A 22,896-nucleotide genomic window follows, 5' to 3' on the forward strand; every position below is an offset into this window, starting at 1 on the left:
CTCCGTCTACTTTACCTGGTGAGATGGAGACAACAGAACCATGGGTCTCTCATACCGAGACCGGCACGCCTGTGTCCAGAACGACCCCCAGCTTGCCCCACCGTGAATCGGATATAATGTCCTCAGTGACCACTGGTTCTGGGCTAGAGGCCAGCTCAGCCATCCCAACAACCACCTCGCCGTATGTGACAACCTCAGTGATTGCTGGTGCTAACGTAGACACAAGTACAACCTTCCCAACCGTGACTACAACAGTGCGCTCCGTCACAGATGCTGTGGACACCGGCACGTCAGCCGGCAAGCTTCCGGACGGCCATTCAGACACCACGGTCTCCGCAGCCATCAGTCCAAGCACAGAAGCCAGTCTCGCCGTGCCCACAACAGCTGGGTCGATTTGGGAACCGGGCATGGTGACCTCCCAGGTCCACAGTTCCAAGCCACTCGCCAGCACAACCGTTCCAGCTACAGCTCTTTCTCCCGGTGAAGCGGAAGTCACAGCCTTACTGAACACCCACTCCCATGCAGAGACAAGCACCGGAGTCCCCACTTCAGCTGTTTTTCTCCATGTTTCAGGAACCACAACCTCGTTTTCCATCAGGCCCGGGACGGGGATGAATACTGACCATCCAACTCAGACTGTGTCCCTCGGTGGACCAGAGGGGACAACCTCCTCAGTGACCGAGAGCGGCAGCTATGACCTGGGCTCAACTGTTTCATCCAGTGTTCCTACAGACACGCTCTCAGTGTCCACCTATCTTGGGACAGAGGTCCACACGACCACTCCAACTGTAACCCTTTCCCCCGGGTTATCAGAGACCACAGGCTTGTGGGCCACCAGCCCTTCAGCAGAAAGTACTCTAGTTGTGTCCCCCAGTGGCCCTGGGCTGCCCAGTACCCTTAATACAACCACTGAGCCCAGCACTGTAACTGCACGGTACAAAGAAACGTCACCACCTGTCACTTCAGTTAGACTCCCGGGTTTCTCCAAGACTGTCGCAAGCACGGCAATGACGCTCTCAGGGACCCCAACGCCATCTTCAGCGACTCACGGAGAGAGAGCAAGTCCAACCTCGGCCCCGAAAACTACAGCCGAGACCACTCCTTTACTGAGCACAGCCTCCAGATCAGCTGTGGCTGACGCCACAGACACCTCCCCCACACTGGCTGGAAGTCCTTCTGCCTCTCTGACCACACCTCAGGTGTCTACGTTGGCCTCTGAGAACGTGACCTTGAGAACAAGTAAGGATAACTTTTAGTATTATGGTAAAATAGATGTGATATAAAAATTCCCACTTAAAACTTTTTTTTAAATACCTTGTATCTTTTTAAATTTTTCAAATCTTTTATTTGTTTATTGAGAGACAGACAGACATGGGTACAACCGGGCCGCCAGCCACTGCAAATGAACTCCAGCCACATGCACCACCTTGTGCATCTGGCTTACATGGGTTCTAGGAAATTGAACTTGGGTCCTTAGGCTTCATAAGCAAGTACCTTAACCGCTAATCCATCTCTGCAGCCCCACTTAAAACATTTTAAGTATGCAATCCAGAGAGAGAGAGAGACAGAATGGGCGTACCAGGTCCTCTAGTCACTGCAAATGAACTCCAGATGCATGCTCCACCTTGTGCATCTGGCTTATGTGGGTCCTGGGGAATCAAACCTGGGTCCCCAGACTTCACAGGCAAGCACCTTAGCCACTAAGCCATCTCTCCAGCCATCACTTTTATTTATTTCATCATTATTTAAACTGCACAAATTTATGGGGTATGATTTAATACAGGTTTAAAGTATATAATGGTCAAGTCAGAGTGGCTAACATTTTCATTTCCTTAAACATTTAAAAACCTTTTGTTAACACACAACAACGATATGTATTTGTGGGGTACAGTGTGGTGTTTCAATACAAGTACACAATACAAACTGATCAAGCCTCGGTAGTGAATGTTTCCAACTCTATTATTATATTGTGTTTTCTGCCTTTGCATTCCTAGTACTTCATCAATATATAGCAGGTTATTGTGAACAATAGTTACCCACTGTTCTACAGAACACCAGAACTTACTATATATATATATATATATATATATATATATAGAGAGAGAGAGAGAGAGAGAGAGAGAGAGAGGTTATTGTGAACAATAGTTACCCACTGTTCTACAGAACACCAGAACTTATTACTCCTATCTGCTTTTGCCTCTTTCCTTCCTCCTTCCACCTTTCTTTTCCAGCCTCTAGTAACCACTGTTCTACATTTAGATCAGGCTTTATTTTAAAAGTATCCAAATGGGCTGGAGAGATGGCTTAGTGGTTAAGTGCTTGCCTGTGAAGCCTAAGGACCCCAGTTCGAAGCTCGATTCTCCAGGACCCACGTGAGCCAGATGCACAAGGTGGCGCACACGTCTGGAGTTCATTTGCAGGAGCTGGAAGCCCTGGCGCGCCCATATTCTCCCTCCCTCCCTCCCTCTCTCTCTCTCTCTCTCTCTCTCTCTCTCTCTCTCTCTCTCTCTCTCTGCCTCTTTCTGTCTCTGTCACTCTCAAATAAATAAATAAAAATGAACAAAAAAAATTTAAAAGTATCCAAATACAAGAGAAAAGTGCCTGACTTAATCCACTTAAGATCACCTCCTCCCTGCTGTACATACCTTGCCGCAAATGACAAGATTTCATTTTCACGGCTGCACAACATTCTAGTGTGCATATGAACATATTCCTTATCCGCTCATCCTCTGATAAGTATCCAGCTTGACTCCATAGCTCGGCTATGGTGAATGGTGTTGTAAATAGATGTAGGGCATGTTGGGCGGGGAGATGGCTCTGCTGGTGAGACGCTGGCTGCACGGGCCAGAGGACCTGAGCTCAGGTCTCCAGCCCCCGTGTGTAGCAGCATGCCCCCGTAACTGCAGTAACTGGGCAGTGGAGCTAGGAGGATCCCCCAAGCGTGATGACGAGCTAGCTCATCCCGCCAACCTTCGGACCCCACTTAGCAAAAGACTCTGCCTCATGCAACGAGATTGAGCCGGTGTGGTGGCTCGCACCTTGAATCCCAGCACTTGGGAGGCCGAGGAAGGAGGACTGCCATGAGTTCGAGGCCACCCTGAGACTACAGAGTGAATTCAAGGTCAGCCTAGGTTGGAATGAGACCTGCCTCAGAACAAACAGGGAAACCAATAAACAGAAAAGAATGGCAAGTCACTAAAGGCACCCAGTGCCAAGCTCTGCCTTCACACACATGGGTGCATGCACCCACAAACACAAGTCCACCCACACACATGTAAGCATGCGTGTATGCTACATACACACACACACACACACAACATGGGCTTGCTAATGTTTGTTTCATTTCATTTTGCTTTATTTATTGAAGAGAGAAATAGGCAGGTAGAGAGGAGAGGGAGGGAGAATGGACACACCAGGGCCTCCAGCCTCTGCAAACAAATTCCAGACGCATGCGCCACCTGGTGCTTCTAGCTTACATGGGTCCTGGGGAATCAAACCTGGGTCCTTTGGCTTTAAAGCCAACTGCCTTAACTGCTAAGCCATCCCACCAGCAAGGGCTTGCCAATATTTTTTTTAATTATACATACAAATGGGAAATATTTTGCTTTTAAAAGTGGGATACTGCATCCCAGAAACTCGCCCAATCTCAGGTAAACCGTTACGCTGGTCTCGCTCAGTAGGAGTAGCCTGGAGAATGACTGCCGCACAAGGCATTTTCAGGCCACACCCCAGGTGGGTACTAGAATGAAAATGTGTCCTTGGGGCCTTAACCTCCTATCCTCTGCCCTTAATGAAGACCTCTTAATTCTCCTGCTATAGCGGAGGTCCCCTTGGTAATGCGTTTCACGGTCAACTTCACCATCACTGACATGCACTTTCTGGAGGACATGGAGCATGTGGGCTCTGCGATGTTCAACGCCACTGATAGGACCCTGCAGCAGCTGGTAAGAACAGCCTCCAATGCCCACTCAGCTCAGCCCCGCACCCTGCTTCTCAGCACCCCCCCCCGCAGCTCACGTCTCTCTCTGTCACCCCCAGCTCAAGCCCCCCAGCTCACGTCTCTCTCTCTCTCACCCCCAGCTCAAGCCCTTGCTTCACAACAGCACCATGGGGCCCCTCAATGCCGACTGCACGGTGAAGACCCTCAGGTGAGACTCGGGTCACTGCTCCGACAGCAACCCTTCATACCATACTTTCTTGGCCTTGCACACTCCAGGAAGTCATGGCTATTTGGGCCTTTGCCAAGAGGCAGTATAGAAAAGCAGACCTCGCCAGGTGTGGTGGTGGCGCTCGCCTTTAAGCCCAGTGTTCAGGAGGCAGAGGTGGGAGGATCACCGTGAGTTCGAGACCACCCTGAGACTACGTAGTGAATTCCAGGTCAGCCTGAGCTACAGTGAGACCCTACCTCGAAACAAACAAACAAATGAAAAATCATATGCCGGTCTAAGAAGATTAGCTAAGGGTTATCCTTGGCGAATGCTACATTTAAGAAGGTTAGGGGCCTGTAACCACAAATGAGCCAAAAATATTCAAAACAAAATGAGGAGGAGGAGGGCTGTGGAGATGACTCAGTTAACACAACACCAGCCCAGGGCCCTGAGTTTGGATCCTCAGACCTGGTACACAAGCCAGATAATGGTGCATGCCTGCAACCCCGGCTCTGGGGAGACAGAGACGGGAGAAGCCGCGGGACTCACTAGCTAGCTAATCTAGCCAAATCAGTGTGCTCTCCGTTCAGAACAAGGTCCTATCTCCAATAATAATGTTATTGAGGGGCTGGAGAGATGGCTTAGCGGTTAAGCGCTTGCCTGTGAAGCCTAAGGACCCCGGTTCGAGGCTCGGTTCCCCAGGTCCCACGTTAGCCAGATGCACAAGGGGGCGCACGCGTCTGGAGTTCGTTTGCAGAGGCTGGAAGCCCTGGCGTGCCCATTCTCTCTCTCTCTCCCTCTATCTGTCTTTCTCTCTGTGTCTGTCGCTCTCAAATTAAAAAAAAAAAAATTAAATAATGTTATTGAGAAAGACACCAGGCTTCAACCTTTGGACTCTATATGCATGCACCACACACACACACACACACACACAAGCTGATACAACCCAGGGACTCATTCTGTCATGAAAACCAAGGCACAGCTGGAGGTTGGGGGGAGCTGTGCTGTTGAGAATACTCGCCTCTCCGTTATCTCTGCATGTCCCTCTGTCCCCATGTCACCCTTCCCCCAGGGCTGGTAAAGAAGACACAGGCACCAAGGTGGACATGATCTGCACCTACCAAGCAGATCTCATGGGTGCCAAGCTTGACAGACGGAAGTTGTACTGGGACCTGAGCCAGCTGACCCACAATGTCACCCAGCTGGGCAACTATACCCTTGATAGGAACAGTCTTTATGTCAATGGTGAGTAGCCATGCTGTGGCCGGGGGGCCAGGGAGGGTGTCCCCACTTTCTTCCAAGATGTGTCTCCATATGCTGTAGTTTCCCTCATAGCGGTTGAGGCAACCTAGAGTTTCTAGAAGGTTCAGTTTTCTTCCCTCTTATCATAAAACGGCCTTCTCACAGCTCCGCATCTATCTCCCCATCTTTATAGTAATGTTAGTAACGTGTAGTCTTTCATTCACTCTTCAGAGACCAAACGGTACCACACGCGTCTCCAGGAAACTGGCTGCAAATGTCTTAGTAGTGTTGGTAGTGATAAAGTTCTTGGTAACAACGCTCTTAGCAACCACACCAACAGTGATGCCTGCCATAAAGGCGAATGTTGATTGACCCAGGACCAACAGCTTTACACATATTTCGTAACACTGATCTCACTCAAGCTACCCCATGAGACATATGTCACAGACATTACCGTTCCTTAAGAACTGAAACAAATGGAAGGGTGTGGGAGGGGAGGTTTCTAGATAAGGAATCCATTTTCCAAAGGTTAATCAGCTAAGGAATGGAATAGTCCATGGCTATTTAGCTAGTTGGCAGAGTGTCTTCTCCAGAACTACACAGAACTAGATGTGGCAGCATCTGACTGTCATCCCCCCATTCGGAAGGTGGGAGGGAAACATCAGGAATCCAAGGTCATCTATAGCGACATAGTGAGCTTGAAGCCAGTCTAGGATGCTATGACACTATTACAATAAATTTAATTAATCAGTATTAAAAAATAAGAGGGGCAGCTGATAGTCAAGCTTCAAGTTCACTAAATCCCAGTCTCTTACCTTTTTGTTTTGTTTTGTTTTTTTGTTTTTTCAAGGTAGGGTCTCACGCTAGCCCAGGCTGACCTGGAATTCACTACGTAGTCTCAGGGTGGCCTCGGACTCATGGTGATCCTCCTGCCTCTGCCTCCCGAGTACTGGGATTAAAGGCATGCAACACCACGCCCAGCCAAATCTCTTACTTCTAGGGTGTCCTACAGACTAAGCCACCAGGAACAAACCCCAAATCTCAGCATAGAAAGACATATCAAGTATAAACTAATGCTTAACTCTGTCCACATAAAAACACTTTGGATGCTTTCTAAACATGTAAGTTAAAGCCTGAATTCGCAACTAGGTGTCATGTTGTGTGCCTTCAGGCCAGCTAGTTGAGAAGCCGAGGCAAAAGGATCAGTTCAAAACTAGCCTGAGCAACATTTTGAAAAGCCCCCTTTCAAAAACAAAACAAACAACTAAAAAAAAAGAAGAAGAAGAAAAGAAGGAAGGGTGCCAGACGTGGTGGCGCACGCCTTTAATCCCAGCACTTGGGAGGCAGAGGTAGGAGGATCGCCGTGAGTTCACGGCCATCCTAAGATTAGTGAATTCCAGGTCAGCCTGGGCTAGAGTGAGACCATACCTTGGGGAAAAAAAAGAAAGAAGAGAGTGGGGAAGAAGGAAGAAAAGAGAGAGAAAGAAAGAACGAATGGGAACAAGTGTCACCTTTCCCTAGTCTAGTGGAGCTGACTTGAATGCCCTAAGAGTGGAGTTTGGCTAGTCACAGTCTCACTTGCCTTCTGTCTTTTATTCACTCAGTGGTCCCAGAAAATCCATGTGCCCTCTGCAGGCTTTAGCTTGGAATATATTTTTATTCAACTGAGACCTAAAATTATTGTGAGCTCAAATGAGGTGAAACTAGAATGACCCAAAACAAATCAAAAGGCTTTGCACCTGCTCTACACCAATTGACTTTAATTAATTAAATTAAGGTTGGGGTATTTTGAGACAGGATGTCATGCAGCCCAGGCTTGCCTTAAATTCGCCATGTAGACAAGGCTATCCTTGATCCTGTCACCTCCACAGTGCCTGGATGACAGATGCACACCAGCACCCCTAGCTACACAGAGGAACTTCAAGAAGGCTAAATCACAAAATTAAACAGTTGTGTTTTACTGGCATGTCTCAAAGAACACCAAATACATGTTCTGTTCCACATTTGTTCAAATCATCGTATCTTCTCATTCTCCAAATGTACAGTAATCTCTAAGTTTCCCCTTTAGGTCTGGAGAGATGGCTGAGTGGTTAAGGTACTTATCTAAGTTTCCCCTTTATACATAAGTTAGTCTCTCTCTCTCTCTCTCTCTCTCTCTCTCTCTCTCTCTCTCTCTCTATTTTCCTCCCTCCTTATCTCAACTTAAAGTTATAGAATCCTAGGAATCACACTGGCAAACATTATGAAGATTCCTCCCCCACACACAAATACTGAAAATAAGGAATAAAGGCTGAGACTATAGATGAGTGGTGATGCACTTCCCTAACAATTGCAAGGTCCTGAACTAAATCCCCAACATGCATGTATATAAACACACATATATTCAAATAGGCCTGCTATATGATCTCACTGCTTTCCTAACCTCAATCTTTCATCTTACTCCTCGTCCCTCTATAGGTTATAACCATCAGTTCTTGATCCCCACCAAAAGCAGTAAGTAATTTTTCTCTGAAGTCCCTTTAAATCCTATGTCCCTGGCACCTCCCCTTTTGATAACTGGTAATGTATCTCAATTCTCTAAGTTCTCAGCCCTGACCCCAGACCAGAGAAGTCTCAAAACAGAGCTACAGATTCCATTATCTTCTATAAACCTCCACCTTTATACGTGTTGTATTTTCCTCTAGTTCCAGCAAATCCCACATTTCCTCCTGGATTCTCTCCCTCGGTGATCCCCACTCCTGGCTCCACAGGTAGGCAGATCTATCTCTGCATCCCACGAGACCAATTCCCATCCAGAAGGCGATGAATTGGTTGCATGAGCTGGGTATGATGTTGCCTGGCCTCGGACTTTTCCACTTGGTCCCTTGCTCTCTTATCTCTGGCCAATCCAACCTCCTATCTGTTCTTCCATGGTTCATATACCCGTTCCTCCATCCTAAGGGCTATTGCACCTGCTGTTCTTAGAACGCTACTGCTACCTGTCCTTTCTTGTCCTGCAAACCTCAGTTCTGTGTGTCTTTGCAAGAAGATAAAATATAGCCGGGCGTGGTGGCGCACACTTTTAATCCCAGCATTAGGGAGGCAGAGGTAGGAGGATTGCCGTGAGTTCCAGGCTACCCTGAGACCACATGGGTCCTGAGGAATTGAACCTGGGCCCTTTGGCTTTGCAGGCAAACGCCTTAACCACTAAGCAATCCTTCCAGTCCCAGAATAGCTTAAAAAAAAAAAACATGGGGCTGGAGAAATGGTTTAGCAGTTAAGCACTTGCTTGTGAAGCCTAAGGACCCCGGTTCGAGGCTCGATTCCCCAGGACCCACGTTAGCCAGATGCACAAGAGGGCGCACGCGTCTGGAGTTCGTTTGCAGTGGCTGGAGGCTCTGGCATGCCCGTTCTCCCTCTCTCTCTATCTGCCTCTTTCTCTCTCTGTCACTCTCAAATAAATAAATAAAAATAAACAAAAGAAATTAAAAAACAAAACAAAACATGGTGTACAATTGTGCTTATAATCAAGGACTGGGAGATAGTTTTGTCAATAAAGTGTTTGTCACACAACTGTGAGGCTCTGAGTTCAAATCCACAGCACCCACAATAAAAGCTTGGTGTGCTGGTATCTGCTTGTCTTCCCAATGCTGGGGAAGCAGAAACAGGAGGACCCCTACAGCTTGCTGGCCAGCAAGTCTACCCAAGTCAGTGAGCTCTGGGTTTAGTGAGAGACCCTGTCTCAAAGAAAAAGTGGTACAGAATGATTAAGGAAGACCCCTGTTGTTGACCTCTGACCTATATGCACACACACAAACGCATACACATGCGCACCCACACATAGAAGACACATGTATACACATCACACATACATACGTATGCAAAGCAAAACAAGGAGATTGTTCTCATAATTAAGTGAGATGATGTTGGGAAAACCTTGATAAATTTCAGGGCTTTTTCTGGGTTCAATCTTTATTTTCATTTGTCAGAGAGAATAGGAGAAATGAAATCTCTGGTCTAGGGAAATAGTCACAGAAAACTTCTTTTCCAGGCTGGGTGTGGAGGCGCATGCCTTTAATCCCAGCACTTGAGGGCAGTGGTAGGAGGATTGCCAAGAGTTCAAGGCCACCCTGAGACTAAAGTGAGACCCTCCCTTCAAAATAAAACAAAACCTCCTTTTCCTTCAGCTGGTAGTGCAGCTCAGAGGTAGTGCCTAGTGTGCATAAGGCTCTGGGCTTCGTCCTTAGGGCTGAAAAAAGTCTCTTCTGTAAGTTTGATCCATTTATTATAGCATCCATCGGACCTCCAAGTTTTCCCTTTGTATACCATCTCATCCCTTTCCCCCCAGTTTCTCCTGAATATTCCAAGACATACATATCATTTTTCTACTGTGTCTCTATTTTTATTTCTATGTATATTTCCCCTCAATCTGCCACAGTTTTTTTGTTTTTTGGGTTTTCTTTTGTTTTGTTTTCGAGGTAGGGTCCCTCTCTAGCCCAAGCTGTCCTGGGATTCACTACATAGTCTCAGGGTAGCCTCGAACTCACAGCGAGCCTCCTACCTTGGCCTCCCGAGTGCTGGGGTTAAAGGTGCGCACCACCACACCCAGCTTAATCTGCTATATTTCAATCAATGCCTGACCCCCCAGCAGCTCCCCCCCACACACACACACAAACAAACTGGGACTGGGGAAATGGCTCAGTTAAAGTGCTTGCTATGCAAGCATGGGGACCTGAGTTAGCGTCCACATTACCCACACAAAAGCACGATGCCATGGCATGTGCCTATAATCACGCTGCTGGGTGGGCGGGAGCAGGAGGGCACCCCAGGACTTGCTGGCCAGTTAGTCTAGGTGAATTGGCGAGTTCCAGATCCAGCGAGAGAATCCATCCCCCCAAAAAAGGGCAGAGAGTAATTGAGGAAGACCCCTGACATAGACCTCCATCCTTCATATGTACATATACATATGCACACACATGCACACACGCACATAAGCAAGTACATACTCCTGCACTGATAACACATGCACACACCCATACACATGTAACAAAAGTAAAAACTGGGCTGGAGGGATGGCCTAGCGGCTAAAGCGTTTGCCTGCAGAGCCAAAGGGTCCCAGTTCGACTTTCCAGGACCCACGTAAGCCAGATGCACAAGGGGACACATGAGTCTGGAGTTCATTTGCAGTGGCTGGAGGCTCTGGCACACCCATTCTCTCTCTCTATCTCTCTCTCTTTCAAATAGATAAATACCATATATATATACCATATATATATATATATAGGTAGAGCCAGGTGTGGTGGTGCACACCTTTAATCCCACCACACGGGAGGCAGAGGTAGGAGGATCGCCATGAGTTCGAGGCCACCCTGAGACTCTATAGTGAATTCCAGGTCAGCCTAGACTAGAGTGAGACCCTACCTCAAAAAGCCAAAAAAAGGGCTGGAGAGATGGCTTAGCGGTTAAGCGCTTGCCTGTGAAGCCTAAGGACCCTGGTTCGAGGCCCGGTTCCCCAGGTCCCACGTTAGCCAGATGCACAAGGGGGCGCACGCGTCTAGAGTTCGTTTGCAGAGGCTGGAAGCCCTGGCGCGCCCATTCTCTCTCTCTCCCTCTATCTGTCTTTCTCTCTGTGTCTGTCGCTCTCAAATAAATAAACAAAGAAAAAAAAAAGTGAAAACCAAGCTAGCATCATAAAACTTTTGTGAAGGAATCCAAGAAAGCAAAAAGGATTAAATTATCCTCACGGCTAGAGTTTGGGCACACACTCATTAAAAAATGAGCATTATTGCTGGCGCATAGTATGTGCCCTCCAAAATGTAGGCGCTTGCTGCTGTATAATTTTTAGTAAAATTAATGGTGATGATGTCACATCCTTAGCATGTGAGAACAAGTCTCATAACCTGGGCCAAGTAACATGTAGCCATCGTTGCCTGTCTGCGCATGTCAGAAAGTTTCTCGATTGCCACCTGCAGCATCTGCAGGCTATATCCATCAATTTCAGACCCCTACCACCAACAGTGAGTATTCAAAGCTAAGCTATCCCCAACATCCCTAGGACCTTCCCTCCCTGAGCCCATTCTGCAGAAGGGAAATTGACAACAGCCCTTCCTTAAGAACCCCAGAGCACACACATAACACGCATGCAAAGGCTGGGTGTGACCCCAAAACAGAACCTGAATTCCATTTGGCATCTTATACCATGTGTGGGGCACAATCATATTCTGCACATTCTTTTTCCCCAGCTCCGGTGATTTCTACATTCTCTCCAGAACTTTCCACGTCCCTCGTTCCCTTTTCCACAGGTAAGAACCTACTCCCTGGAGTTTCTGGAAGTTGCACACCGCACGGTGTGTCCTCAGCTCACTATCTAATCTTCGCCTGCCATGCTCCCTCCTTCCCTCCCTACGCATGGGCCACTCCGGACTCTGGTTGCTTCTTCCCGCACGCCAACCTCTGTGCAGCCTCTCTCTGAAGACCGACTGCCCCAGCTCCTTTCGCATTTCCCAGACTAAGTGTCATCTTCTCGGAAAGAACTTTCCAGACACCTTCCTTGAAGCAGCGGTCTCTATGCGGTTTACATTTGACCTGTGGATTTTCTCTGTCGTGTCCCTATAATTATTTCCTTTATGGAATTTTGCTTCTGTTTTGGCTTATTTGGTCTTTTTGTACTTGTCACTTGCTTAGTACTCAATTTCTTCTTCTTCTTTTTGTTTGCTTTTGTTTGTTTGAGGTAGGGTCTCACTCTAGCTCAGACTGACCTGGAATTCACTATGTAGTCTCAGGGTGGCCTCAAACTCACGGCGATCCTCCTACCTCTGCCTCCCGAGTGCTGGGATGAAAGGCGTGCACCACCGCGCCCGGCAATACCCACTTTCTGCTTTTTTTTTTTTTTTAATTATTCATTTAGTTATTTATTTGAGAGTGACAGACACAGAGAGAAAGACAGATAGAGGGAGAGAGAGAGAATGGGCACGCCAGGGCTTCCAGCCTCTGCAAACGAACTCCAGACGCATGCGTCCCTTGTGCATCTGGCTAACGTGGGACCTGGGGAACCGAGCCTCGAACCGGGGTCCTTAGGCTTCACAGGCAAGCGCTTAACCGCTAAGCCATCTCTCCAGCCCAATTTATTGAATGAGTCCATGTGTGAAAGAAGCAATCTCCAAATGCACTCAACTTGTGGATTCTGTTTGAGCACCAGAAAACCATTCTAGATCTTGGTCAGGAATGTGATTCTTTTTTTTTTTTTAAGATTTTTATTTTTATTTATTTACTTGAGAGTGACAGAGACAGAAAGTGGGAGAGAGAGAATGGGTGCGCCAGGGCCTCCAGCCACTGCAAATGAACTCCAGACGTGTGCGCCCCCTTGTGCATCTGGCTAACGTGGGTCCTGGGAAATTGAGCCTTGAACTGGGGTCCTTAGGCTTCCCAGGCAAGCACTTCACCACTAACCCATCCCTCCAGCCCTCTTTTTTTGAAAATATTTTATTTTTATTGATTTATTTGACAGAGAAAGAGGGAGAGAGAGAGAGAATAGGCGCACCAGGGCCTTCAGCCACTGCAAACAAATCCTAGATACATGCGTCCCTTGTGCATCTGGCTAACGTGGGTCCTGGGGAATCGAACATAGGTCCTTTGGCTTTGCAGGCAAGGGCCTTAACCGCTAAACCATGCCTACAGCCCAGGAATGTAACTCTTGTCCAGTCTACTCACTTTCTTATATAAAATGGCATATAACTTATTCAATTCTCTGTTGTGCTTTAAATCACTTCTAGAAGACATATAATCCTTATAGAATGTGAATGCATGTTGTATTATTTAGGGAATAATAACAAGAAACAAACTACGTGTACATTGAAAACTCGATTTTCTTGGTGTGGGGTGTAGTATGTGGTGTGCATGTTTGTGTGGTACACGCACGTATGTAAACATGTACACAGATACCTATGTATGCATAGGCCAGAGAAAGATGTCAGGCTTCTTCCTGTATTGTTCTTCTGCTCTCTTTCTTTCTTTCTTTCTTTCTAAATTTTATTTATTTGCAAGCAGAGAGAGAGAAAAGAGAGACACACAGAGAATGAGAGAGAGAGAAAGAGAACACACAGAGAGACAGAGAGAAATAAGTGTTTAAAAATCACAGAGAGGGGGCTAGAGAGATGGCTTAGCGGTTAAGCGCTTGCCTGTGAAGCCTAAGGACCCTGGTTCGAGGCTCGACTCCCCAGGACCCACGTTAGCCAGATGCACAAGGGGGCGCACGTGTCTGGAGTTCGTTTGCAGAGGCTGGAGGTCTGGTGCACCCATTCTCTCTCTCTCTTTCTCCCTCCCTCCCTCTCTGTCTCAGATAAATAAATAAATAAATAAAAATCTTAAAAAGCAGATGGCATATACTGAGTGCATAGGAAGTGAATAATCACTACCAGAAGGAGCCCTGCATTCAGACTGGGCTCTGCGACGCCTGCGTTGCGTGAGTTGCGACAAGCTGTTTCAATTTCCATCCCTTCGCTTGTTGAATCTGTGAAGTTGGCATTATACGACTGCCTGCGTCCGAAGCAACAACATTAATGCACGTCAAGAACGTCGACCAGTGCATGGAGTATGAAATGCTTTGTGCGTTTGTGTGTATGCATGAATGCACGCGTGTCTGTATGTGTCCAAGTGTGCGTTAACATGCGTGTCCTTATGTGTGAAGAGCAGAAGACAACCTCTGGTACCTTTCCTCAGGAACGCCACCCACCTTTATTTGAGGCAGGGACTCCCATTGGCCTGGAGTAAGCCGCAGCTATCCTCATTTCTCAGTCTCTCAAGTTCTGGGGTTACAGGCATGCACCTCTACACCCAGCGGTCCGTGGATTCAATTCCCATCCTCATACTTGCCACACAAGCACTTTACCAATCAAGCCACTTCCCCAGCTCCAGTACCTCTTGATTTCATTTCATTTTGTTTTGTTTTATTTTATTTTAGACAGAGAGAGAGAGAGAATTGGCGCACCAGGGTCTCAGCCAATGCACTCGAACGCCAGATGCTCACACCACCTAGTGGGCACGCGCCACCTTGCGCTTCCCTCACCTGTGTGCGTCTGGGTTACGTGGGATCTGGAGAGTTGAACATGGGTCCTTAGGCTTTGCAGGCAAGCGCCTTAACCACTAAGCCATCTCTCCAGCCCTCCAGTACCTTTTAGTTGTTTGGATCTTTTTTAATTTTTTGTTTATTTGAGAGAGACAGAAAAAAAGAGGCAGAGAGAGAGAATGGGCATGCCAGTGCCTCCAGCCACTGAAAACAAACTCCAAAGGCGTGCGCCCCCTTGTGCATCTGGCTTATGTGGGTCCTGGGGAATCAAACTGGGGTCCTTTGGCTTTGCAAGCAAATGCCTTAACCACTAAGCTATCTCTCCAGCTTGAGCCCTCCAGTACCTCTTGTTGGAAGCTCACCCGGGGGGGGGTGTCTCCTGAGAAAGATGCCCCCCAGTGCTAACATTTGCACTTGGGCACATGATCACCTTCACGGAGAAACAACAGAGTGAGGGACGATCTTCCTGTTCTCCCCTCTGCAGCGGCAAGCCCCATCCTGGTGCCGTTCACCACCAACTTCACCATCACTAACTTGGAGTACGAAGGAGAGATGGCTCGGCCTGGGTCCCCGAAGTTCAATGCCACCGAAAGAATCCTACGGAGACTGGTGAGAGTCTTGCTCTCTGCACCCAACCCCGCCCACGGTTCTAAGTCCCACCCGCGTACCACATCACCCTCCTGGGGGAAGACCGTGCCCACCTCACGGCGCCCTTCACATATTCAAAGCCAACTCATCTTTTCTTATGTATCTTCCCCTGGCCTGCCTGTGCTCACTCAGCTCTCCTTTCCTCACCCCTCCTTTCTCTACAGCTCAGGGTTCTGTTCAATGAAACCAGCGTTGGCCGCCTGTATTCTGACTGCAGACTAACGCTGCTCAGGTGAGTCTTCGGAAGAGCCGGTGAGCGGGCACCTTAACGGGTTCTCAGACCCAGGGACTAGTTCAGCTCCGTTCCTACGGCCCTGCTCCATGCCCACTTCACACGTGGTATCGGGAAGTACTGACTGGTGCCAAGGTGTTGCCTAATCCTACCATGTACTCCCCAATTACCCCGTATTCTGCAGTATGTCAGCAAGACGAGGCTGCTCTTCTGCTCCCGTATTCTGAATTTTCTCTTCCATTCCCTCCCGTCGGAATCGAAGGGCATTGTCTTCACACTTAAACTCTGCCCTGAAGATTACTATTAATACAAAAATGCCTTTCCCATTTGCTGAAATTCCCTAATCCAAATCCTTAACCATGTCGTATATGAGTTGTCCAACTCTTATAGAACGAGGACATAAATTTTAGTCTCGAAATCCACAAAATCCTTGACTTCATGACTTCTCAGGATGATAGTGAGCTAAAGAAAAAAAAAAAAAAACCCTAAGGGGCTGGAGAGATGGCTTAGTGGTTAAGGCATTTGCCTGCAAAGCCAAAAGGATCCCGGGTTTGATTCCCCAGGATCCAAGTAAGCCAGATGCACAAGGGGGCACATGCATCTGGAGTTAATTTGCAGTGGCTGGAGGCCCTGGCATGCCTATTCTGTTTCTCTCTCTCTCTCTCTCTCTCTCTCTCTCTCTCTCTCTCTATATATATATATATATATATATATATATATATATATTTATTTATTTATTTATTTATTTATTTGTTGGTTTTTCAAGATAGGGTCTCACTCTGGCTCAGGCTGACCTGGAATTCACTATGGAGTCTCAGGGTGGCCTCGAACTCTTGGCAATCCTCCTACCTCTGCCTCCCGAGTGCTGGGATTAAAGGCATGCGCCACCATGCCCAGCTCCCATTCTCTCTCTCTTAAAGAAATAAATAATATATATATATTTTTTTAAAAAATCTAAGTCTAGCTTTGTAAGTCTCTGCCAGACTTTTCATTTCCTCTGGCTGCTTCTGATCTTGCCCCAGGCATCTCGGGGTCTTTTTCTGGGCATTTTATTTACAACCATCTCTTCTTCGATACCTTTCCTAGGCCTGAAAAGGATGGTACAGCTACTAGGGTAGACACCGTCTGCACCCACCTCCTCGACCCCTCAGGCCGTGAGTTGGACAGAGAGCAGCTGTACTGGGAGCTGAATAGGCTCACCCAAGGTATCACCCGGCTGGGTCCATACACCCTGGACCAGAACAGTCTCTACGTCAACGGTGAGCCAAGGACCTCGTCTGCTTTGCTGTACTACAGAGCCAGGACATTCCCTTCTCTAGCCTTTATTTCCTCATCCTTCCCCATTTTCTTTCATTTCTTCCTCAGGTTACACACACAAGATCCTGTCTACCACCCCAAAGAGTGAGTACACGGAACCTTCCTATACCTCCACCAAGCCTATAGTTCCCTGATCTTTGGCATGAAATGAAGCAAAAAAAAAAAAAAAAAAAAAAAAAACAAGCTGTTATCATTTCATCCATCCAACTCACCGCTAGTTTGGGGTCCACAGGGACTCAATGTCTTCCTGAGGTCTCCAAGCTAAACGCCGGGGTGTTTTTCTTCACAGCTTCGACGGGGACCTTTGTTTCTACAAGGATGCCATCCACCTTTTCCAGTTCAACAGGTAGGGACTCTTCTCTTCACCCAGGGGTTCCTTAAAACCTCTACAGGAAGGAGGAAAGGACGTGACATAGCCTGGATGAGGCCAAGGTTGACGCTTGATGGATCTCACGGAGACTTCCCAAGTCACCTTTCATTCCCAGGCACCCAGCATCTCTGGAACCTGTTTCTAAACCTTGCTGGTGGGCTCTCAGTTTCCTAATCATAATCCTTGGAAGGATGCACACCAACAGGGTGGCTGGCTGAGAATGAATGCCTAGTGTATAATGGCTAAAGTGCCAGATGCCATCTCAGAAAATGACCAGGTCATTAGTGGATCAACAAGGCAATGGACCCAAAGCTTGTCTTAAGTATTCCTCTTGCCAGGCCAAGTGAATAGGCAATTGGTTAGTCTTGTCTGAATCAGTGAAGTTACTCCTAATGCACGTGTGTATCATCAGCTTCCTTGAGAGCTACCAAACCACAGTCATACTCGTTCAGCAGAATTTTAAGGGAGGTCTGACTTGTTCAAACTCTTGGACAGCAGGGTCATTTCTGTATTTCATGATAATTTTCGATGTTTAATTCCATCCCCTCTACAGTGTTTTATTTTATTTTTTTTTATTGTGATAGCTATCACAAATACCAGAAGCATTTCAAAACATGGTGAGGAAAAATCTGGGTTCACCAATTGGTACTGAATAGTTGCTGACAATTTGCCTTTTTTTTTTTTTTGTTGTTGTAGTATACTTTTTGTAGTATATTGTATGGAATGTAGCATAGAAATTCCTGAAAAACTACACTGCTATGCTAAATTATCAGATCTTAAAAATTAAAGAGATTGGTGAGTGACATAACTAAGTTGGTATATTTTTTAAAATTTTATTTTTGTTTATTTTTATTTGAGAGCGACAGAGAGAGAAAGAGGGAGAGAGAGAAAGAGAGAATGCGTGCACCAATGCCTCCAGCCACTGAAAACGAACTCCAGATGCGTGTGCCCCCTTGTGCATCTGGTTAGTGTGGGTTCTGGGGAATCGAGCCTCAAACTGGGGTCCTTAGGCTTCACAGGCAAGCGCTTAACCGCTAAGCCATCTCTCCAGCCCAAGTTGGTAGATTTTTGTCTATTGTGCAAGAAGCTCTGGTTTTAATCTGCAACATGGCATAAATCAGGCAGAGTGACAGACAGTTGTGATCCCCATACATGGGAGATGGAAGAAAGATCAAGATCATCCATGTCTACAGAGTGAATTTCAAAGCAGCCTGGTCTACATGAGACCTTGTCTGAATAAATGCGATTACAGTGTTTATTTTGAAAATGTCATTGAAGATGCATAACTTCAGAATGTTGACAGTAACATAAAAACCACTCAAAGGCCTACTATAGTGGCGCATGCCTTTAATCCCAGCACTTGGGGGGTAGAGGCAGGGGGATCACCATGAGTTTGAGGCCACCCTGAGACTACAGAGTGAATTCCAGGTCAGCCTGGGCTAGAGTGAGACCCTACATCAAAAAACAAAAAAACAAACAAACAAACAAAAACCACTCAAGGGCTGGAGAGATGGCTTAGCAGTTAAGATACTTGTCTGTGAAGCCTAAGGACCCATGTTCAACTCTCCAGATCCCACATTTGGCAGACACACAAAGGTGAGGCAAGCACAAGGTCGCACATGACCACTAGGTGGCGCACACATCTGGAGTTCGATCTCAGTGGCTGAGGCCCTGGTGCTCCAATTTTTTCTCTGTATGTCTCTCTCTCTCTCTCTAAAATTAAAAAAAAAAATTTAAATGTCAAAAACTCCAAATCAAAGACTTCCACCTCTCTCTTTTTAAAAATTGCTGGTTCAAATTGACATTTTCATACATAAAATATTACATTTTGGTCACCTGCACCCAGCATTACCCTTCCGTATCACCCCAATTCCACGGTATTCTTCTTCCCACCACTTACCAGGGGCACACCAGGGAAGAGAATGGCCCCACCTCCCCCGGCCACCACTGATTGTCATTAGCTCTTCAGGGAGAGGGCTGGCGTCTTAGCAGAGTGTTCTCTGGCCTTGTCACACGCAGGCCTCGTGCAGGTAACCTCAGCTGCCGTGAGTTCATGAGTGCAATAGCCTTGTCATGTCCTCCTGCCCTCTACCTCTGACATCCTCTTCAATATCCCCTGTCCCCTGAGGGGGTCATGTATGTACCCCACGTACAGCCAAACACTCATCAGACACTTACTTTTAGTAGATGATTCAGGTAGGTTTGATTTTTTTTTTTTTTTCCCAACAAACACACCTCATGGTCATTTCTGTGTCTAATTATCCTATGTTTGTCGCACCCTGATCTAAAACTTTTTCGTTGGCAAGACTGTCAAAATCACCAGCAATATTTCAAAATAGGGCAAGGAAAATCCGTCTGTCCACCACTGGGATTCACTAGTGAATGACAATCTGCCTTGTTTGACAAGAGGTCTGGCCGCACAGGGCGTTTCTGCAAGGCGCACTTGTACGACACAGCATCACACATTCAAGCTCACAGGGTTCATGTTGAGAATGTCGTTGACACACAGCATGTAAAATGGTGTCAATAACACGGGCTGGAGAGATGGCTCAGCGGTTAAGCACTCGCCTGTGAAGCATAGGGATCCTGGTTTGAGGCTCGATTCCCCAGGACCCACGTTAGCCAGATGCGCAAGGGGGCGCACGCGTCTGGAGTTCGTTCGCAGTGGCTGGAGGCCCTGGGACGCCCATTCCCTCTCTTTTTGTCTCTATCTCTTTCTCTCTCAGTCTTTCGCTCTCAAATAAATAAATAAATAAAAATAAACAAAAAGAAGACCTGAAAATGTTATCAATATCACTAAAAATCAGAATCTGGGCTGAAAAGATGGCTCGGCAGTTGAGGAACTTACCCACAATGCCTAACAACCCAAGTTCAGTTCCCAACTACCCACATAAAGCCAGATGCATAAAGTAGAGTGCATTTTCAGTGGCTTGTAGCCCTGGTGCACACATTCTCTATCTCTCTCTATCCCTACCTGGAATAAATAAAAATAAAATGTATATATATTTTAAATCAGAATCTAGGAGATTGAGAGATGGCTTAGCAGCTAAAGTGCTTGCCTGAAAAGCCAAAGGTTCGATCCCCCAGGACCCATGTAAGCCAGATGCATAAGGGGGCGCAGTCTCCAGTCTGTCTGCAGAGGCTGGAGGCGCTGGTGTGCCCAAACACTCTTTCTCTCTTTCCCTCTCTCAAATAAGTAGATAAAAATATTGTTTTTTAAGTCAGAATCCAGTGCAAAAGTTCAATCTCATACACATAATACACAAGTGATATGCATAAAATAGTGTGGTCATATTTATATTCAGTTCTGCTTTTTACCAGTGTGTATGGACCAGAGCAAATTTTCTCATATACCACTGGCTCACCTCTGAAAATGAGAATCATGATAAATCACTAGACAGCAATAACCATTTTTCAAAATAGTCAGATTCGTGAAAGTAAAGGATATGTGTTTCCTCAAAGAGATTTTTATGAGAGAGAGAGAGAAGAAAGAGAGATAGAGAGAGAGAATTGGCATACCACAGCCTCCAGCACCTGAAATCAAACTCCATACATCTACGCAGCCCTGAGCACATGGGCACTTACGTCACTGTGTGCATCTGGCCTACGTGGGATCTGCACAGTTGAGCACTGCACATAGGGCTTTGCAGACAAGTGCATTAACTGCTAAGCCATCTCCCCATCAAGAGTTTTTAAATCGTATTATTGTTCTGTAAATCTCAGAACAACGATTAGAGTAAAAGAAAAAAGATTATAGAAAAGGTTACATATTTAGAATTTAGCTATATGGACTTACTTAACCCATCCCACGACAAACCCTTAAGGTTGAGCCTCCCAGGGAATGTTAGTTTATGATATAATCCCTGAGGGCACCAACCTGCCTGAAAGAAAATCTTTCATGTGCTGGAAGATTCACACTGGCGCGAGTCAGGTTCACATTCACGGAGCAACGTGAGCTCAGGCAATGTGTTTCTCCCGCCCCCTCTGCAGTGCCAGCATCTCCTCTGGTGCCCTTCACCATCAACTTCACCCTCACGAACCTCAAGTACGAGGACGACATGGCCCCCCCTGGATCCCTGAAGTTCAACACGACTCAGAGAGTCCTGAAGGGCCTGGTGAGAGCCACGCTCCCTGCGCACAGTCCCCAAGCGAGACGCGACACAGTCTCCATGCCCAACCTCCCCGTGCCATGCACCTGCCGGAGACCCAGCCTAGCTTAGCCCGCCTCACTGATGCCAGCTCTGCTTCCTCACGCCCGCCCCACCCCCACTCCTGCCGCCTTCCCCTTCACTTCCTCCTCTGCCTCCACAGCTCAGGCGCTTGTTCAACAAGACCAGTGTGGGGCCCCTGTATTCCGACTGCAGCCTGACCCTGCTCAGGTGAGTGCTTGCAATAGCAGGCCAGGGAGCCTGTAAGTCTTTCCAGACTTAGGAATTTGTTCCACATCCTAACTGCCCTCCAGATGTCACTGGTCATGGGAATTTGGGAAACTCCTACATCAAATCCAGTTATAACACCTTCCCCTCTGCTACCCCCAAAATCTACAACCCACCAATCTGAAGTCTTCCCTTACCTATCCATTCTGAATTTCCTCTTCTCTTTCCTCATTTTAGAATAAATAGTATTTCCTTTCAGCTTTGAAATGGGTCCCCAGAAGCCAGTTGTGGGGCCACATGCCTTTAATCTAAGCACCTTGGAGGCAGGGGAAAGGATGGCCAGGAGTCCAAGGCCATCTGAGAACACATAGTGAATTCCAGCTCAACCAAGACTACAGCAAGAAACTACCTTGAAAAATGAAAATAAATAAATAAAATAAAATAAAATAAAGATAAATCTTTCCCCAGGAGTTCTCTTAGTTTGTAGTGTTGCATGCTTTTAATCACAGCAGGAGGCAAAGGTAAGAGGGTCTTTGTAAGTTTGAGGCCGCCCAGTGACTACAGAGAAACTTCCAGATCACCTTGAGCTACAGTGATACACTATTTGGAAACTCCCCTCCCCCACGAAAAAAAGGATAAATCTCTGATTTTAGCCTTCAGTGCCTCAACCAGTGCCCTTCATGTGACTCATGAATAACCTCTCTGATCCCCATCACATGAGAATGTAGATTTCAGTCTCCAAATACATGAAAATCTGTGACTCCATGTCTGCTCAGTGCCACAAACCAATGCACACCTAGCTTCTCAGTTCTGCACCAAAACACCTCCTTTCCTGAAGACCCTTCCAGTCCTCTCCAGGCATCCAAGATTCCACCCTCCCCACCATGTAATCCATTCATCACCCACGTCTCTACCTGTCTTTCCCAGGCCAGAGCAGAACGGAGCAGCTACAGGGGTGGACAGTGTCTGCGCCTACCGCTCTGACCCCACGAGCCCCGAGCTGGACCGGGAGCGGGTATACTGGGAGCTGAGCAGGCTGACGCGTGGCATCGCCCAGCTGGGCCCCTACACCCTGGACCAGAGCAGTCTCTATGTCAACGGTGAGGAGCAGCCACGCGACCTTCGCTGTGTGAGGGTCCCCACATCCCCAGCCCTCCATTCCCTCATCCTAGCCCGTTTTCACTGTCTTCCTTTATTATCTCTGCAGGTTACACACACAGGATTGCACCCACCACTCCAGTGTGTGAGTATCATGTCATCCTAATTTTCTGTCACTCCTTTAAGCCCTTTCCCTAAGAGAGGAATGAAAACAAAAGCCTATTTTCTCCATTTCAAATACTCCTGTCGCTTCCAGCCTAGGGTGAACAAAAATTTAGATTTTAAAAGGACCCAGCGATGGGTATCTTCCTGATATCTTAACATAGGCAATGGCCCCACTCTAACACTTAGGTAATTTTGTTTATATTTCGTTCATTTATTTATTGACAACTGACATAATTCTAGGCAATACCCCAAGGGTA

At 47.0% G+C, this 22,896-nt stretch overlaps 1 protein-coding gene across 1 annotated transcript in view; it reads left to right on the forward strand.

Moving 5' to 3' along the window:
* The first annotated feature begins 116 nt into the window (after window positions 1-116).
* The window catches only part of Muc16 (mucin 16, cell surface associated), a 100,685-nt gene continuing 77,905 nt past the window's right edge, over window positions 117-22,896 (forward strand). The window contains 9 exon segments of the mRNA XM_045139403.1: window positions 117-1,239; window positions 14,918-15,042; window positions 15,246-15,313; window positions 16,400-16,572; window positions 16,679-16,714; window positions 16,920-16,976; window positions 20,991-21,115; window positions 21,312-21,379; window positions 22,304-22,476. Coding sequence (XP_044995338.1) covers window positions 117-1,239; window positions 14,918-15,042; window positions 15,246-15,313; window positions 16,400-16,572; window positions 16,679-16,714; window positions 16,920-16,976; window positions 20,991-21,115; window positions 21,312-21,379; window positions 22,304-22,476 — 1,948 coding nt within the window.

Source organism: Jaculus jaculus, chromosome 21, assembly GCF_020740685.1.
Source record: "Jaculus jaculus isolate mJacJac1 chromosome 21, mJacJac1.mat.Y.cur, whole genome shotgun sequence".
NCBI classification, from domain to species: Eukaryota; Metazoa; Chordata; class Mammalia; order Rodentia; family Dipodidae; genus Jaculus; species Jaculus jaculus.